General features: G+C 36.1%; 1 protein-coding gene across 5 annotated transcripts in view; it reads right to left on the bottom strand.

Moving 5' to 3' along the window:
- Nucleotides 1–15504, bottom strand: part of Prom (prominin) — a 102825-nt gene that overhangs the window by 2986 nt on the left and 84335 nt on the right. For 3 of the 5 annotated variants that reach the window (XM_077403372.1, XM_077403370.1, XM_077403369.1), the window contains exons 4-12: nucleotides 14714–15094; nucleotides 14026–14081; nucleotides 13603–13778; nucleotides 12893–13080; nucleotides 9643–9738; nucleotides 7003–7205; nucleotides 5604–5739; nucleotides 1037–1207; nucleotides 515–614 (exon numbers count right to left, since the gene is read on the bottom strand). In XM_077403372.1, coding sequence (XP_077259498.1) covers nucleotides 515–614; nucleotides 1037–1207; nucleotides 5604–5739; nucleotides 7003–7205; nucleotides 9643–9738; nucleotides 12893–13080; nucleotides 13603–13778; nucleotides 14026–14081; nucleotides 14714–15094 — 1507 coding nt within the window. The remainder of the gene's footprint in view (nucleotides 1–514; nucleotides 615–1036; nucleotides 1208–5603; nucleotides 5740–7002; nucleotides 7206–9642; nucleotides 9739–12892; nucleotides 13081–13602; nucleotides 13779–14025; nucleotides 14082–14713; nucleotides 15095–15504) is intronic. The other 2 variants (XM_077403371.1, XM_077403373.1) reach the window with 2 other exon arrangements.

The raw sequence follows: 15504 nt of genomic DNA, 5'->3' as shown, positions 1-15504 counted from the left end.
AAGTAATAAATAATAGCACAGTATTATTAAGTATCAATAACACAGTATTTTCATAAATCTCGACTAAGGTTGGTCGAATTATAATATGTATGTATAGTATATAAAAATATATATCTTATAGAAAATATTATTTAAGAGATATATATATATATATACGCAACTTGCGCAAGCTTGTTTTATCATATCATTTTGCATACTATAAAATGTTACTGGTATTAGTATAATATACAGGAATAAAGTGCATAAGTGAAGTAGTATGTATATTACAATATACCTCTCTATACGCTATGTTGACTCATTAATTTTACAGCTACTAATATTTCTTTTACGATACAATAAATAAAATAATTATTATACAAATCTTCGTGTTATGCAATTACGACGATTATAGCATAAAGTATAAAAAATAGCAAATCTCTAATATGACACTCTGCAATAATAACAAGGATGCTACTGAAAGTATAACAGAATTTTCTGCTTCTACTATGATTTATACGAATTTCATAATACTTGCCACAAAAGAGCTGGACGCACTTTATTTTCGGATGATCCGCAGCGACAACATAAAGCTCCAATCAGTAATGAAAAAACCGGTAAAATGCATAGAGCACTAGCTGCACATGTCACAAATAAATAAAACATATTATATTCCATCAGCTACGTGCTCTGAGTCTTAAAAAATATGTTCTGTTATATTGATATTATTTTACTGTTTCCTTTTGTACTTAATTTGTCGTATGTAAATCATTACTTTTATTTTTTATGTACATTTTATTATATAAATGGCGGGGAAGGGGGATTCGAATAAATAGTCCTAAATTCTATTTAAAACGTGAAACGATAAAATACAAATGTATTTTATTTCGTCAAAATTTTCACGTAGAAAAATGTATATAACTTTAATATTGTTGAGTTATCTTCTTAAATCCGTTACTCACTTGAAAATGCTTCATGCGATTTCCGTGATCATTTTCCAAATACCAACGCGGTGAATAACGGGAAAATGTGCAATGTAATCTTGAAAAATTTTACGTACCTGTTCCCACGATCCATCTGATATGCTCAAAAGCAATAACATGAGGTACAACGTAATCCGTGATGTTTCTCGCAGAATCCAGCTGCTTTGAAAGTTCGAAATTGTTCGTTTCCGAAGTGCGCGTTTGATCGACAATCCTAGCACGTGCTGCATCGATCTCGCGTCGAATCTCTATGGAAATATAGAGAATCTTTTTACTTATTACTTTATAATTTTTGCTATTTTTTATATTATATCATGAATGCCTTCGCAAAGAAAGAATATATATCCCAATATATACGTTGAATTTTGATGATATACCTAATCTTTAATATTAAAGCCATTAATTCCATTAATTTTATCTCTAATGTAAAGTTATATAAACTTTGTGATATCTGTGAAAGTTACAATTAACATAATTACTGCGTCAAATATAATAACGAGAGTCTCAAAATAATTCGATAATACTTCTCATAATATTATATTTTACTGTTCCGCGAGGACAATTAAGTTTCTCAAGTAGTAATTTTCACATCATCTGATAATATTATTAAGACAATAGAAGACAGATAGTGAATAACTCAATTGCAATATCTTACTCTTCTTAAAAAGAAGTGCAAGTTATACTACTTACAGTCAATTCTACACGACGGAATTTTACATCAAAATAATTTGATCGTTTATCTTATATACTAACACATAGAATACATTATTCTAACGGCAAACTTTCTTCGTAATAATCCGGAGTTTTCATCGAGCGAATGTACAGAAACTGCTTGGTAACAACCTGCGATCGACAGACGTTGAGCTTGTTCGACTTTATCGTCACAGCAATGGGACGAACCTTTACAAATTTTTTTTGCGACTTTTCTTTTCACGTAGTAATATTAATGCGATATGGATTTCGCATTAGATGCCGCGACCGTCACCTCTCTATCGGATCTGTCTGCCGATGGATGGCGGCGGGCGACAAGCATTATTGGTCGATGGCGAGTTGAGGGAAGTCGACAAGAGTACAAGTCCACGTCGTTTCGGTTCATCAGCATTCCAGCGTTGTAGCATCCATCATCCCAAGTTCCTTCGGGAATCTTCTCAATTTTCTTTATTAATAATTTCCTTTAAAGCATTCTTATGCTTTATTAATCGAAAAAGCAATGTCCATCCTTCAACAACACGGACTTCTTACAGCATGTTTAATGTCATTTCTATTATTTGCGAATATTTCAAAATATAAAGCTGGCAAATATACGTGTTTATTCAATATATGCAATTAACGTATTTTATTCATCGCAGGTATTTAATAAAGAAATAATAAATTGTGATAGACACTTTAAAATACTGTCATTCAAACCAGACTGCTGCGTGCCAGTAAAAACTAATTATAAATAAAAAAACAGAAAAAACAGAAAAGAATTTAGAGTTCAAGAAAAAAAGATAAATACATATATAATTTCATCTAAAAATGATATAGAGTATTTCGATTTTCAAATATCTACACTAGTAAAAAACGGATTGATATTTATAAATATATAATATAAGATTATACGTGCACAAACACACACACATATACATATATATGTATATACACATTTATAATACGTATAACGTTTATATATATTATAAATTCTTTTTCAAATTTATCTTATTATACATTTGCAAAGCATACATGTCGGCATCTAATAAAACAGCAAGTAGAATAGATCCGTGATATTGTCCGACGCGACAAACCGTCAACGCGTGACTCTCTTAGCATCAATCACCGATCCCATCGCGAAAGTTTATACGGGTATCTCAAGGAAGATATATAGCATGATCGCGGGGTTCACGAAGATGTTTGCTCGAAGCATTTACCGCATTTCGTTTGTCTATTAAGGATAAAGTCTCCTGACTCTCCCTTTTCCGCCGCACGGTCTCGTGCTCATCGCACTCCGGGGCAGAAACGCTGACGCGAAATTCCCCTCGGCCCGTGACGAAATATCGTTTATACAGTGAGACGTGGAAAAAAAGCAGGAAGAGTGCGTAAAAACTGCTATTGAGAAACGCGACGTTCCGCGCTAAACGACTTCGTCTAAAGAGCATGGAAAAATATATAGAGGAAAGGGGAATCTTTTAAAAAGATGATTCATGCATGCGAATTTTATAAGCTTCTTTTTATCAGGCTAAAAATTTTGTAGGTATAATTCCAAATGCACGCGACACATAACATTTATGGGAAATAATCCATACATTTAAATATTGACCATATTATTGGTTGCTATATAGAGAAAAAAATTTTAATATTTTTTAAATTATTATAAATAGAATACCTTTAGTCAGTGACCAGAAATTTTATTTTATATTTTTATTATAGTTTTTGTGATTGTGTAAATTATTCTTGGAATAATCCTTCATTTGGAAATAATCCATTGCGACGAATATGTATTCGGGATATTTCACGCTGGAAGTTCATGCGCGCTCTATCCGCAGAATTAATACATGCGTTACATATTTCTTGAAAGCTGTCAACATTTCGGAAGACTTAAACTTTGAATTTGAAATAAAATATTCTTTATAAAGCTTGGCGAAAGCGGTATAATATACGTTCTTACGTGCTTTGAAGATGATTGAAAGATGATGAAGAATTAATGTCCGAGGGATTCTAGTCTTCGTAATGTGCAAACAAATTATACGTAAATATATAAATTTTGTTAATGTAAGAAAAACATAAACACACATGTTGCATTTGCATTAACATTTTTTTTCCATTGCATCGATTCAGAGTATTTTAATTATCAGAACATCAAAATGCACTTTCCCAAAACTAACAAGTTTGTGTTTTCTCAACTTCGTTCGCGATAAAACATGATCTGGTTCAGTCTGGTTTGTTTACTTTCCTTCAAACTTATAATATGCCTTAAATATATCACGGTTCCTAGCATGATGTATAGACAAGGATACACAGTATAGATAAAGGAGAATATCGAAGAAGAACACTCAGCGGAGATAACGTGAGCGTTATGAATCTACAAAAAGATATTTTCTTCAGAACTTTGCTTTTTCATTGCATCTCTGCTTCTTCGATATTGACTTTATGTCGAAATATTGTTTGTGAAATATATCGCGTAAAGTGGTTAAAAAAAAAAAAAGATTTTGGAAGTTTGATATTGCAATGTCTGCTTTAAAGTAGCATTTCAAACATTTATAATCGGATTCTCCACACACACACACAGAACACACATAATATGAGAAATCTATTTTTAACATTCTTTATTGTTCTATCAAAATCGGCTTTTTTCGCCGTTATTCCCTCTGCAAAAGTTTTCAAGTTATACGAAACGCACTGATATTAGTGTTTTAAGTACTCCGAGAGTTTGCTGCGCAAAATGTTGAGACAAGTATATGCATTTCTATACGTCTGTGCACCTGCACGATAGAAATAATTCTCGCGCCGCAAAACTTATCAGACTTATTTTCTTCGAAACTCCGTACGACTTCATTCTTTAAGGCAGTCGAAATACGCGAGACGCATTTCGCGCAGCGACCAATCAGACCAAGATCTATCGACATTTGCTACGGTTTAATCGCGGCGAATGTTACTTCCATATTCCCGCGTTTCTTTTTTTTCGCCCTCCTCTTCTATTATTTATGGTTGTAGATTGCGTTCCTTCTTGATTGCCGCTCGAATTTGATGGGAACTGACACGTTTGTTCGTACAATACTGAGAAATTAATCAGAAGCTAACGGACATTTTAGTATTGTAATTATTATATTATAAGTTCTCAAGTTTTAATTATTAAATTAAAATTCAAATTATTAAAAAATTATTATATTATATTATACATATATAATTATATTGTATTAGTAATTATATATAAAATTATCAAAATCTAGGCTTCTTACATTATTATTACGTAATTATACGTAAATCATTATAAAAATAACATAAAATATTAAAATAAAATATTTTAATAAATCAAATTTATATCAAGAAAAAATTTTTACAGTGTTAATTAAACAACATGTAAGTACAAAAAAGTACTAGAAACTTGGAATGTGTATCCAGTATATCTTCGCGTTTGTAAATTATGCGAGTTATGCCGTGAAATAATAATTGTTCGTGTCATTTGTTAGTTTTCTACTGGAAGGTTGTTAGCCATTTATCCAGCTTAATTCGCATCATCTCGCGTAACATCCACAGAAACCTGGGAATGACTTTACTAATTTAGCTTTCTTCGAGAACGCGAGCTCTTCGGAGAAGTTTCTACGCTCAAGTGCCGTTGCGATCTCCGCGTGGCGTCGCGTGTGCCATAATGTCATATACATAATACATATGGCATCAATGTCAGAAACTTTTCTGTCGCTATATAGCACATCACTTTCTTCCGTCTCCTACCTCCTTCTCGCATTCGACCTTTTCTTAGTCAAATAGCTGCATGCTCAACTAAATTTTGTAGAGTCCACATTCTCCGCGCGAATTCTCCGAACGCACGTTCGGCTCGGCTGCAATTGGTTTGTATCGAAAAAAGCTCCCTATCGAAAATGCGGGTCTCGTGGCTTTTTTCCGATATAATATCAATTCGGGGAATGGAACCGTGAATATTCTACCTACGGTTGCGAGCATCCAGCGTGATCCGAGCGATGTGATGCGGTACGTGGAGGTATTCCCCGCGAACTTGACGTCCCGCTTCCGTCAAATTTTCCCGACTGGTACTCCGTAGACGCAGAAGACGATCGTCTCTTAGTAGCTGCGATAGAAAATATAGAGGGTATCTCAAAAGCAAAACGACTTTTAGTAACAGATCTAAGTAGTGGCAGTTTTTAAGTCCGTACATTTTAAGATAAAGATAAAGAAATTTTGTTAATATCTTTTGCTATAAACAATTTATCTCTTTTAATTAAAACTTTTCTATTTTGCTATTAAAAGTTGACTTGTTTATTCTGAAACTACCGATATAAAAACAAACAAGAATGGAGTTACTCATACGTAGAGTAAAGAATGCATCGATATTAAATCGGCGGTGGAAGGAATTGTTTGAAATAGTGAATTTAATATTTTTCACGAAGTAACGGACTTTTGTAAAACAATGCGAAGGCAGTGTGATTTTAAGAAACAAATAAAGTTGTGCATTTTTCACTAATAGAAATTTATCGAGGTAAATCTCTAACTTGGAAAAACTTCAGAACATTGAATGGATGATAAATCGAGATGGAGAAGCGGAAGTTGCACGAGAAAAACATTTGCTATTATTGTGTAACGTAGTTGCATTCATTTAATAACAATGAGAAACATATGGGTGCACTTGAATCTGGATGTGTATTACTTATATGTATTCGCATGTATGTACGTACATGCAAGGAGGTATGTAAAGAGGTGTGTAAGGAGGCTTCGTGACTAACAAAAGATGGAGAGACCCTTGAGAAGTTTCCGCTGCACAGTACTTTGATACAAGTTGTCGATTTAAGCAATCATTTTTCAATTTAATATTTTTCAAATGTCAAGTTTTTCAAATGTGTAACAAAATTAAATTGATAAGTGACACTAAAAATACTGTACTAAAATATAAACGTTACTATTGCTATAAAACTCACACAATTACAGCGCACATTATATGTAATTAAATAATGAAAAATGTGAAGTAAGCAGAGGGAAAAATGAAACCTATTAAAATAGAAACACATGTAAAACATTTTAATTCAGTCACGCGTAAACGTCGAAAGAGAAGGAGAGAGAGAGAAAGAGAGTAGTTTTAATTAAAATTTTGAGAGATAATGCAAGATAAATATCGTTATAACTCTTGAATTATACAAACGTTAACTGTAATTTTGATTGTTTATTAAATAAATGCATTTTATCCTTCAGTATTTATTTTACTATATTTTCATTGCTTCATATAAATAAAATGGAGAACCATAATGAAAATGTTGCCGCGAATCGAATCGTTTATCCCGACCGAGCGAACCCCGGAATGCGTTAGCCCGAACGAACGTCAATCGTAAAGTTTATTCACCCGTTCTATCCGTAGATCCAGGCGAATCCCCGAAGAGTCAATGACAGCACAAAGAGAACGATCTGGACCCGAGCACGCTCTCACCGCACCTTCCAAGTCCCGCCGTATCTCGTCCGTTTCCCTACTCAATTCCAATCCGAGTTCGTGAGCTCTCTCACCCTTCCTGAGCAAAGATTCGGTTCTGACGGATAACTCTTGCGTCGCTGAAACGTGCGATACGATATCATTAACGATGTGTAAAGCCTGTATTCACTTGTTCTTACCTTCGTTTGCCTAACACCTTTACCAGAAACTAGTGCAGAAATCACCTAAGTTTACAGAAAATCGAACTCTGCATCTGGATAATATATCTGGCTCAATTTATTACAGAATTGAGTGCCACTAGCATTGACACTTAATGAACGCGGAATGTTTGTTTCTTAATTAGGGATAAACTTTGGATGTCATCGTGTGAAAGATACAAACCTACTATACCGCTGATGTAAAGTCTTCGTTCTAATTAAATAACTATCTACATTTATCTTCGTCCGCGTCTGATAATAACTCACATCGATGGACTTAATAATCTTGGAACAAACTTTCAACATACTGGATGCTCGAATAAGCTATCAAACTATTAGCCGCGACAACCGAAAGTAATAACGCACATTATAACGAAGCAATTTATAAGACGCCGCTATATATTCGCTATTTACGTATTAGACTTTGTCTGCGCTGATGAGAAATATACGATAACGATATCACGTCTCCGAGCACTTGCCACAGTAACAGGTTTTCGTTACTTGAATTAATTCGCTATGAACGCACACCATCAAGAAAAGCGATCCTACAGTTTTGCCCCGTGGCTACATCTCCAGACGAAGTATACGGCGTGTGCTGCGAATTAATACATCATCGCAATACTGCGCAGAGAAAAGAAAGAGTTGAAGAAATCGTAATAATAAAAATAGTTATTATAGTTACACATATATACACATATATTATATATGTATCCATTATAACACGTAAAAGTATGTAGACGCTAACTAATAATACATTTGGAAATGTGAACATAATAATTATCATGCGACGGTTTGAATTGCAAAGTCTCTGAGAACTTCTTCTGTGCACACACAGTGGAAATTTTGTCTAATTATAACTTATTAGCTCGAATGGTGTGATTTTGCTTTTCTCATTTATGTTGGCAGCCAACATAAACGAGTTATTTACTTCGACTTTTACTTTGTATTCATATATATATTTCCCGTTATCTCCAGCTATATTAAAGTCACATAACTTTTATTTTAATTGCTCGACAAGCTGTGCATAAAAATTTATTGATAGAAATAAATCTTCCGCAGAATAAAACATAATTAATCTATTTCGAAAAACAATTTACTCTCGCGTGACTTTTGTTAACATTTTCTCATAAGCAAATGACGTATTACGAGTTCATTTCGGAACACCCGATACAGAGTACTAAGTATAGCGTGTAAGTATGATACACGTGTAGTGATTAGGCGAGGAGTTGCTCGAAAGGAGATGGCAAGAGTGAGAGGCCCGTAGTTGCGGTAGTGCCTCCTAATTTAGTTAGTACACTGTTAGTAACTTAGTACCGTGACTAATTGTAAGTGACATTCCAGGTCGAGAAGGTCACTTAACGGCGGTGAGTACACTTGAAGACCGAATAACGTTACCAGAAACAACCTAAACAACGTCGGGTAAATTGGCAGTCCCAAAAGTAGCATGTTACATCCGTACGTTGCACAGGCATCTTAATTACATACGCTTGACTAACTAAACAGATTAGATATTCAATAGCGTTGATATTGAATATACGAACGTGGGGTACAAGCAAACTTAACGTAAGAAATGCATTAAGTTCGAAGTAATTAAAATCGGCGTCTTCCATTTCTACAAAAGCTATTCATTTAGAGAGTTAATAAAATTTGAATAAACGTGACTCGCGATACGCGCGACTCTTATTCTATCGAAACGTGAAATCTTGAGTGATGAATAAATGGCGCGACGAATGAATGTTCGCGTGATGCACTGCAGAATTCGATGAAACCACAGAAGTCGTTAGATTTATTGTGACCGCGATCCATTCGTGAGGCAATGAGTGAACGACGTGGTCGCTCTTCCACACGAAAGGTATAATTCGACGTATAAATTATTATACGTAGGACGCGAGTACGTTGTGTAGATATTGCAGTTATGAATATGCAAACATTTCGGCGTACAGCCACCTTGCCATTCCGATAAATATTGGTACAGAATATTCGGCAATATCCATATCGGATATGGCGGTCGGAATAAAGGGCAACTAATTTCTCGCGTTACAGGATGTAGTAATAATAAGAGAGCCTTTATCTACTTTAGACTATCAATATATGCAGCTGCAAAATGCGAAATCCCATTCCCGTAATTTCTTGCGGCTGTGTATCCAATAGACTTTCATGGAATAGATTACGATGCAAAATGCAAACGATGCATTATTCCTAGCGTTTAGAAATTATTACCATTAATTACAGAAATTACATCCAGAAATTAAAAATAGAAAAAATTGCGCTTGACATACAATTTTGACATTGTATGAAACGTTGCTTCCAATATTTTTATTAAAAAAAATTTATTATATGTTTTTATTATAGCTTTTACCATTTCCCAGGTCAACGAGCGCATCCAGTGCCACGTCAAGTCCAGTCTCGGCCGAGAGCTCGGCCTGCACAGGTTTGCCCAATAATTCCTCGACATCTGTAAAACACGAGCAAAATATTAGTGCGTGCTCTCTGTTTTTAGTTAACAGATATATTCCATTAATATACAAATATATCACACATGCATATACAAAAGATAAACGATGTCACAAGCATAGACCACTTAATATTCTGTAGGTCACTTTCGGTAATATATTGGCTGGCGTTCTATCAAAAAGATTTCCGCCGATCACAATTCCGAAGGCCCGACAAAAGTGCGAAATCATTAGAATATTGAACGAGACCGTAAAGAGCGGCGATGGGATGAACATAAAAAATGGGCTGTGATCGCCTCGGGCTAACGAACACGCGAAATTCATGTAGTATATAAACGCGAGCGACATTGTAAATCCCGTCACGTCGGTGCGTGGCTGTAATAATTTATCCGTCCTGTATCCGCGTCGGTTATCGCGATCTGATAGGAATTTTGAACCGGCGTAGGTGGTTTGATAATGCCGGTCTTTGACGGTAACACAAAATTTCTGATTTGAATTGATAACGATTAAAATGTATTCCCATTTCTTGTACGAGAGATTTGCATGGGATTTTCTGGCTAAGATAGATGGCAGAAGATCAATATTCGCCGATAAACGCCGATAAACGCCGTGCATGGGTTTATAGCGGCCAATACTTTGGAATCTCGAGATTAATTTGCGGTATCGATCATGGGGATGTATGTGCGATACGGCAGACTCTTATGATATACGTTTTCAATATATAGACTTCGAAAGAAACGACGTAGTCACGTTGTCGATAAACCGTATCGTTGTCGTTCCACTTGGCGCACGGTACGTGATCTGAAATCAAGACGGGTTTTGGCGGCGTGTACGCGCGTGTATGCTTTGTGCTGGCCAACGTGCATAATGCCCGTGGTTGTATTGCACTAACGAGCTCAATTTGCTCGGGGCTAGTTAACGTGCCAGTGGCGATGGATCCATTACGCGACAATTATAGACTGTCAATAGCTTTCATTAGACACCTATGCGTCTCTCTGGTCGCGAGAAACGTCATTAGACGACGGCACCGGACATCGGCACTTTGATAATTCATGCGTTCGGCGACCCACATAACCGGAATTTGCTGAAGCGAATCGCATCGCAGAATCGCCGGGAAAGAAGTTTATATAAATATTTAAAAATGTTCCCAATTTGGGGAAACAAGCTCAACGATGCGCTTAATGAGTTAATGGTCGGAATGTGTCTTCTTTTTCGTTTCACATCACGAGCTACAACAGAATATTATTTGATATATGATTCACCGTTTGGAAATAAAAGGTAGACCATCATCGCATTTATGGATTACAAAAATAAACGTGTGAAAGATTTATAGTCTTTCTGTCAGAAGTGGAAATTAAAGCACTTTGTTTTTTCAAATAAAATGTAAATGGCGCAGTACCTAAAAAGTACGAAAGAGATGTTCGTGTCTAACATGGTGTTCTCTCTTTCGAATAAGATAGAATTATTCTAATTACCAAGATTAAATGCTTCCTTATCGCGTACACACGCTTCTTTCTCGCGCATTTCTTGCCGTGGACGCAAGCCAAATCAACTAAAACGTTATACCATTAACAGATAAATTTATCATGCAAGTGAATCTATCATGAGCGCAAGCGAAATGAATGCAGAACATAAAAAATTTGCAAGCAGCCACACACCCTGCGAGAAAGAGAGAGAGAGAAAGAGAGAGAGAGAGAGAAAGAGGGGGAGAGAGAGAGAGAGAGAGAGAGAGCGAGCGGTTAAAAATATTCCGACCTGCCAGCAAATGCGTCAAACGTACGTGGATGTACCGTAAATGTAAATGTATATATAATTCACAAGCGTTACACACCATTTAACTAAAAATATTTCTGGTTGCGGCATATGGCAAGAAACTACCCTGTGTCAGTGAATACCTTGATATCATGCATAAAAAATGAATAAAGATAATTAAACCAAACAAAAGCTTTTGAAAATATTGATATAATTTTATATTTGACTCCTTTGTTGGAGTTCATGAGCCACAAATATGAAAAATTCAATGATCTGATATTGCTCCTCATTACTTATAGGTATAGATATTCTCATATTGCTGCATATTAACTCGTGTTTCAAAAATATTACACATTATTTAATTTTCTGTGCATTAGTTACTTATTGCTAGTGATTTTTAATTTTAATAATGATGTAAAAATTTAGTCTTAAAAATTTTATTAAAATTATAATAAAATTCATAATGTGAATACTGGATTTAAATGCGTCACTTTTATACTGGAGGCTCAAGTTGCTTAAGCTCTAGCAGTTTACCGCACTGTTAAATTGTTAAGCTATGTTAAACAATTTGAATCCGACCACATTTGCGGTCAAGTTTAAACATGCGATAGAATCGATTAAATTCGGCAACGTGCAGACGATTGTAACGTTAAACGCGGGCCTACAAATTTAGTGATAAAATTAGCCAGTTTTCGGCTTTCGTTCAAGAATCAAGTACGGAGAGTCGCTTACAACCGAGCGCTATGTTGCATCAAAGTAAGTAAGCGAGCAATCGAACCGCAAGCGGTTCTCCGCACTCGACTCTACTCCGGAAATTAGTTAATCGGCCGCGAGTAGTATTTTCTAGTGCCATTAGCGGTAACGAAAATTTTTTTTCTCTCTCAATAGAACGAAAGGATTTTTTCTCAAGCAAAAGCAAAAAAAACTAGTGCCAAAAATTTGTTATATTAAAATGCAAAAATATTTTACAAAGATATTATAAATTTTTATTTAGCTCGTCTTTTAAGCATTTCGTGTATTATAGCGCTCAATAAAGATCTCGCATTATGGTCTCTATATATAATTTTAACATTTCTTTCTTATTTTTTGCTTGTTTGTGCCTGTTAGGTACTTCTCACACGTCGGTTATAACGAGCGAAGGTAGAAAGTCTGGAAAACTAGCACATTTAAGACAGAACGCAATTATAGTAACTCGGTGTTATGTTCGTGTACAACACGAACACGCTAACAGGAAAGAGCATTCGGTAAGCATCTCAGGGATGTTCATATAGTTACGGCTATGGTTAAAAGTATAGTTTTGCACATTATCTTCGTTGAACGCGATAAACTGATGCGCTCTTTTTGCCGGAAGAAACTTTCCCGCGTCGAGTGTCTTAATACTGTTAAAAAGAAAATTTCACTCACTGTCCAGATCAGCGAGGATCGCTTCGCTGGCCACGTCTAAACTTCTCGTGAGGCACTTTCGCAACTGTGATGTGGTGTCCGCGTGATAGTCCTTCAAATCCTGCAACCCCGTCTCTACTGTCATGGGGAGTTTCGCGATCCCGACCGCAACTGCCTCGTTGCATATTATCATTGTCACCATGCAAGACCTGAAAGCCACGCGCACTAAAGATTATGAATAACGTAGCGAATGCTTGCTTTAGTTAAAAGGTTTCCCAACGTCGTAAGACGACTAATTGCCTACTTAAACCGCCTCTCTCTTCCAACTAACTTCATTTGTTCTCGACTCATATCGCTCTAATGTTATAGTATTACAATTATTTAAATGCAAATGTATATAAAAAAATGATCAACATATTTGTATGCATATTTGATAGGTATTCTATAAATGTCAATTTTCTATTATCTTTCTATTAAAAATTATTAAAAACAAAACAAAATAACTGGTAATTTATATCAAGTGCAAAGTAATAAAGAAATCTTCCGTATTAATTTTAAAATCTTTTTGTAATCGTGGGAATTTTATAGTCGCTAAGTTCGCGACGATTATGTACTCGCGAAGTGTAATCAAGAAGGACAGAAGTATCAAGGAACACGGGTAGGGTTGGAAGTTAAGGTAATAAGTTTTCGGAGCGTCGTCTCTAAGAACGGAGAATCGTCATAGATCCTACCCGAGTATAAAGACGAGAACGGCGAGGAGAAATGCGAGAACACCGGGATGCCGAGAAGGTTTGTAATCCTCTCTGATTGGACGACAGGCGAGCCAAAGTTCCGTGCCAGGTATTATGCAGGCCAGTACGCAGCACATGCCTACTAAGCCCAAGAAAGCTGCTTCCACGTGCATAGACTGTAAAAGTAAGAATGATACTTTTGAAGAACTCTAGCAGCAATATTCGCGCGACGGTTAAAATCGCAAAAATTATGAATCGCGCACGTTGCACATCGTAAGAAATTCTCTTCGAGAAGTACGAAACGCTCGGAAATATCGGAGGTTCCGTCGCGAGGATCTAATGAAGTCTTGCATTTTCTTTAATGATCCACTTCGTCGTTCGCCGGTTAAATATTTCTGAATTCTCAGCGTGATTTTGCCTTACCTCGGAGATCAATTTAGTAGTGCTTATGCGATTTTCCACGGCGTCCGCTAGTAAATCTGTAACGAGCGAGAAGAATTATAATCTTCTCTATGCATCGCTAATTGGAAGGCAAAACGATAATAGTCTGATAGAGCCTAAGAACTGCTTTTAAATTTATTTGCTAGACCTAGAACCATTAAACCATTGGATAAAATACGATAAAAATACATTCGCACGTTGGTAATATGTTGTAATATTTGAGAAATAAATAAAAAAAATTTTGCTTCCTTTATACGATCGTATATGTGCCAATGATTATCGATCTGTTCTCATATAAATGTCACTCCATATACAAGTGAAAGATATCTTTTAATTGCGATTTGCAGCCATCTGTGAAAAATCAGTCATAGGAATAAAAACTATAAAAGTTCAAGGATTTAAACGAAGATACGTTTGACCGAACAGACGTTCAATGCATGAGTCATGGTTCGTAGCGTACATACGTTTTACACGTGCAAAATGTTGTACTTCTTTTTTTCTAGTTGAAACAGCTTGCGTATGAATTATTGATATAGCTAGACGCGTCGTAAAACGCTGATCATTTGATTCAAAAACGAATTTGTCGAGACGTACGTATTTTAAAATCTTATACGAGCTCGCTAAAAAGAGATTTCGCGAAAAAACATTTACGATCTCCATTAAACCGTACCAGCCGGTATGTCGTAAGGTTGCACGAAAGGCAAGAAGCCTCTAAGGAAATCGAAGGCGAACCATCCCTTATCAAGATGCAAACTCATCATCTTGTAACGCTCCTCCGTGGTGAATTTCGGGAACTTGAGTTTCGGTTTCTCGTCCCAGTCCTTGGGTAAGGTCAACGTCCTGGGATGCGACACGTTCGAGTTGTTCTTCGTACCGTCCACGAGCACGTCCGCCGTCATCGTGTCCGTCTCGCCCTCCCGTGCCTCGTTTCGGGAACGAAGAATGAGGAAGCTGTCGGTGGTCGAGCAATTGTTACTGCTCGGGGTCGAACCAGTTGAGACCGACTCTTGAAGCGTGTACGCCCTCGAGATTGCGACGAGCAAAAGAAAAACTGCAAGTTTTAGAGAAGCGAATCTTACACAATATTATCGCCTTGCCGCTCGCGCGCAAATTGGAACGACGATAAAAATCCATTCGGCATTGACGATTCCGCTTGAATGAAGATAACGTTACACGACAATGTTAAAAAGAATCTGCGCATTTAAAAAAAGTATAATACTATACGTGTTGCTTTTGTCTTTTAATAGTTTAACCGCGATGTTAAAATTGGCTACGTATAATTGCTGGCAAATTATCGCTGTAGGAATTTTCTCATTTTAATTTCACTTAATTTGTGACAAATTGCATTTTCTCGTTGTGGCAATGCTCTTTAATATTCGTCGAATTCATTATGGTAGTGGCGTTTAAAATTAGATGGAGGACGTTTAAACATTATACAACTGAAGATTACACAGCACAAGC

This window comes from Temnothorax americanus, unplaced genomic scaffold, assembly GCF_048541705.1.
Source record: "Temnothorax americanus isolate GAGA-0224 unplaced genomic scaffold, ASM4854170v1 Scaffold17, whole genome shotgun sequence".
Lineage (NCBI taxonomy): Eukaryota > Metazoa > Arthropoda > Insecta > Hymenoptera > Formicidae > Temnothorax > Temnothorax americanus.
Note: the sequence above shows the minus strand (reverse complement) of the source record. Positions and strands in the feature narration are given on the sequence as shown.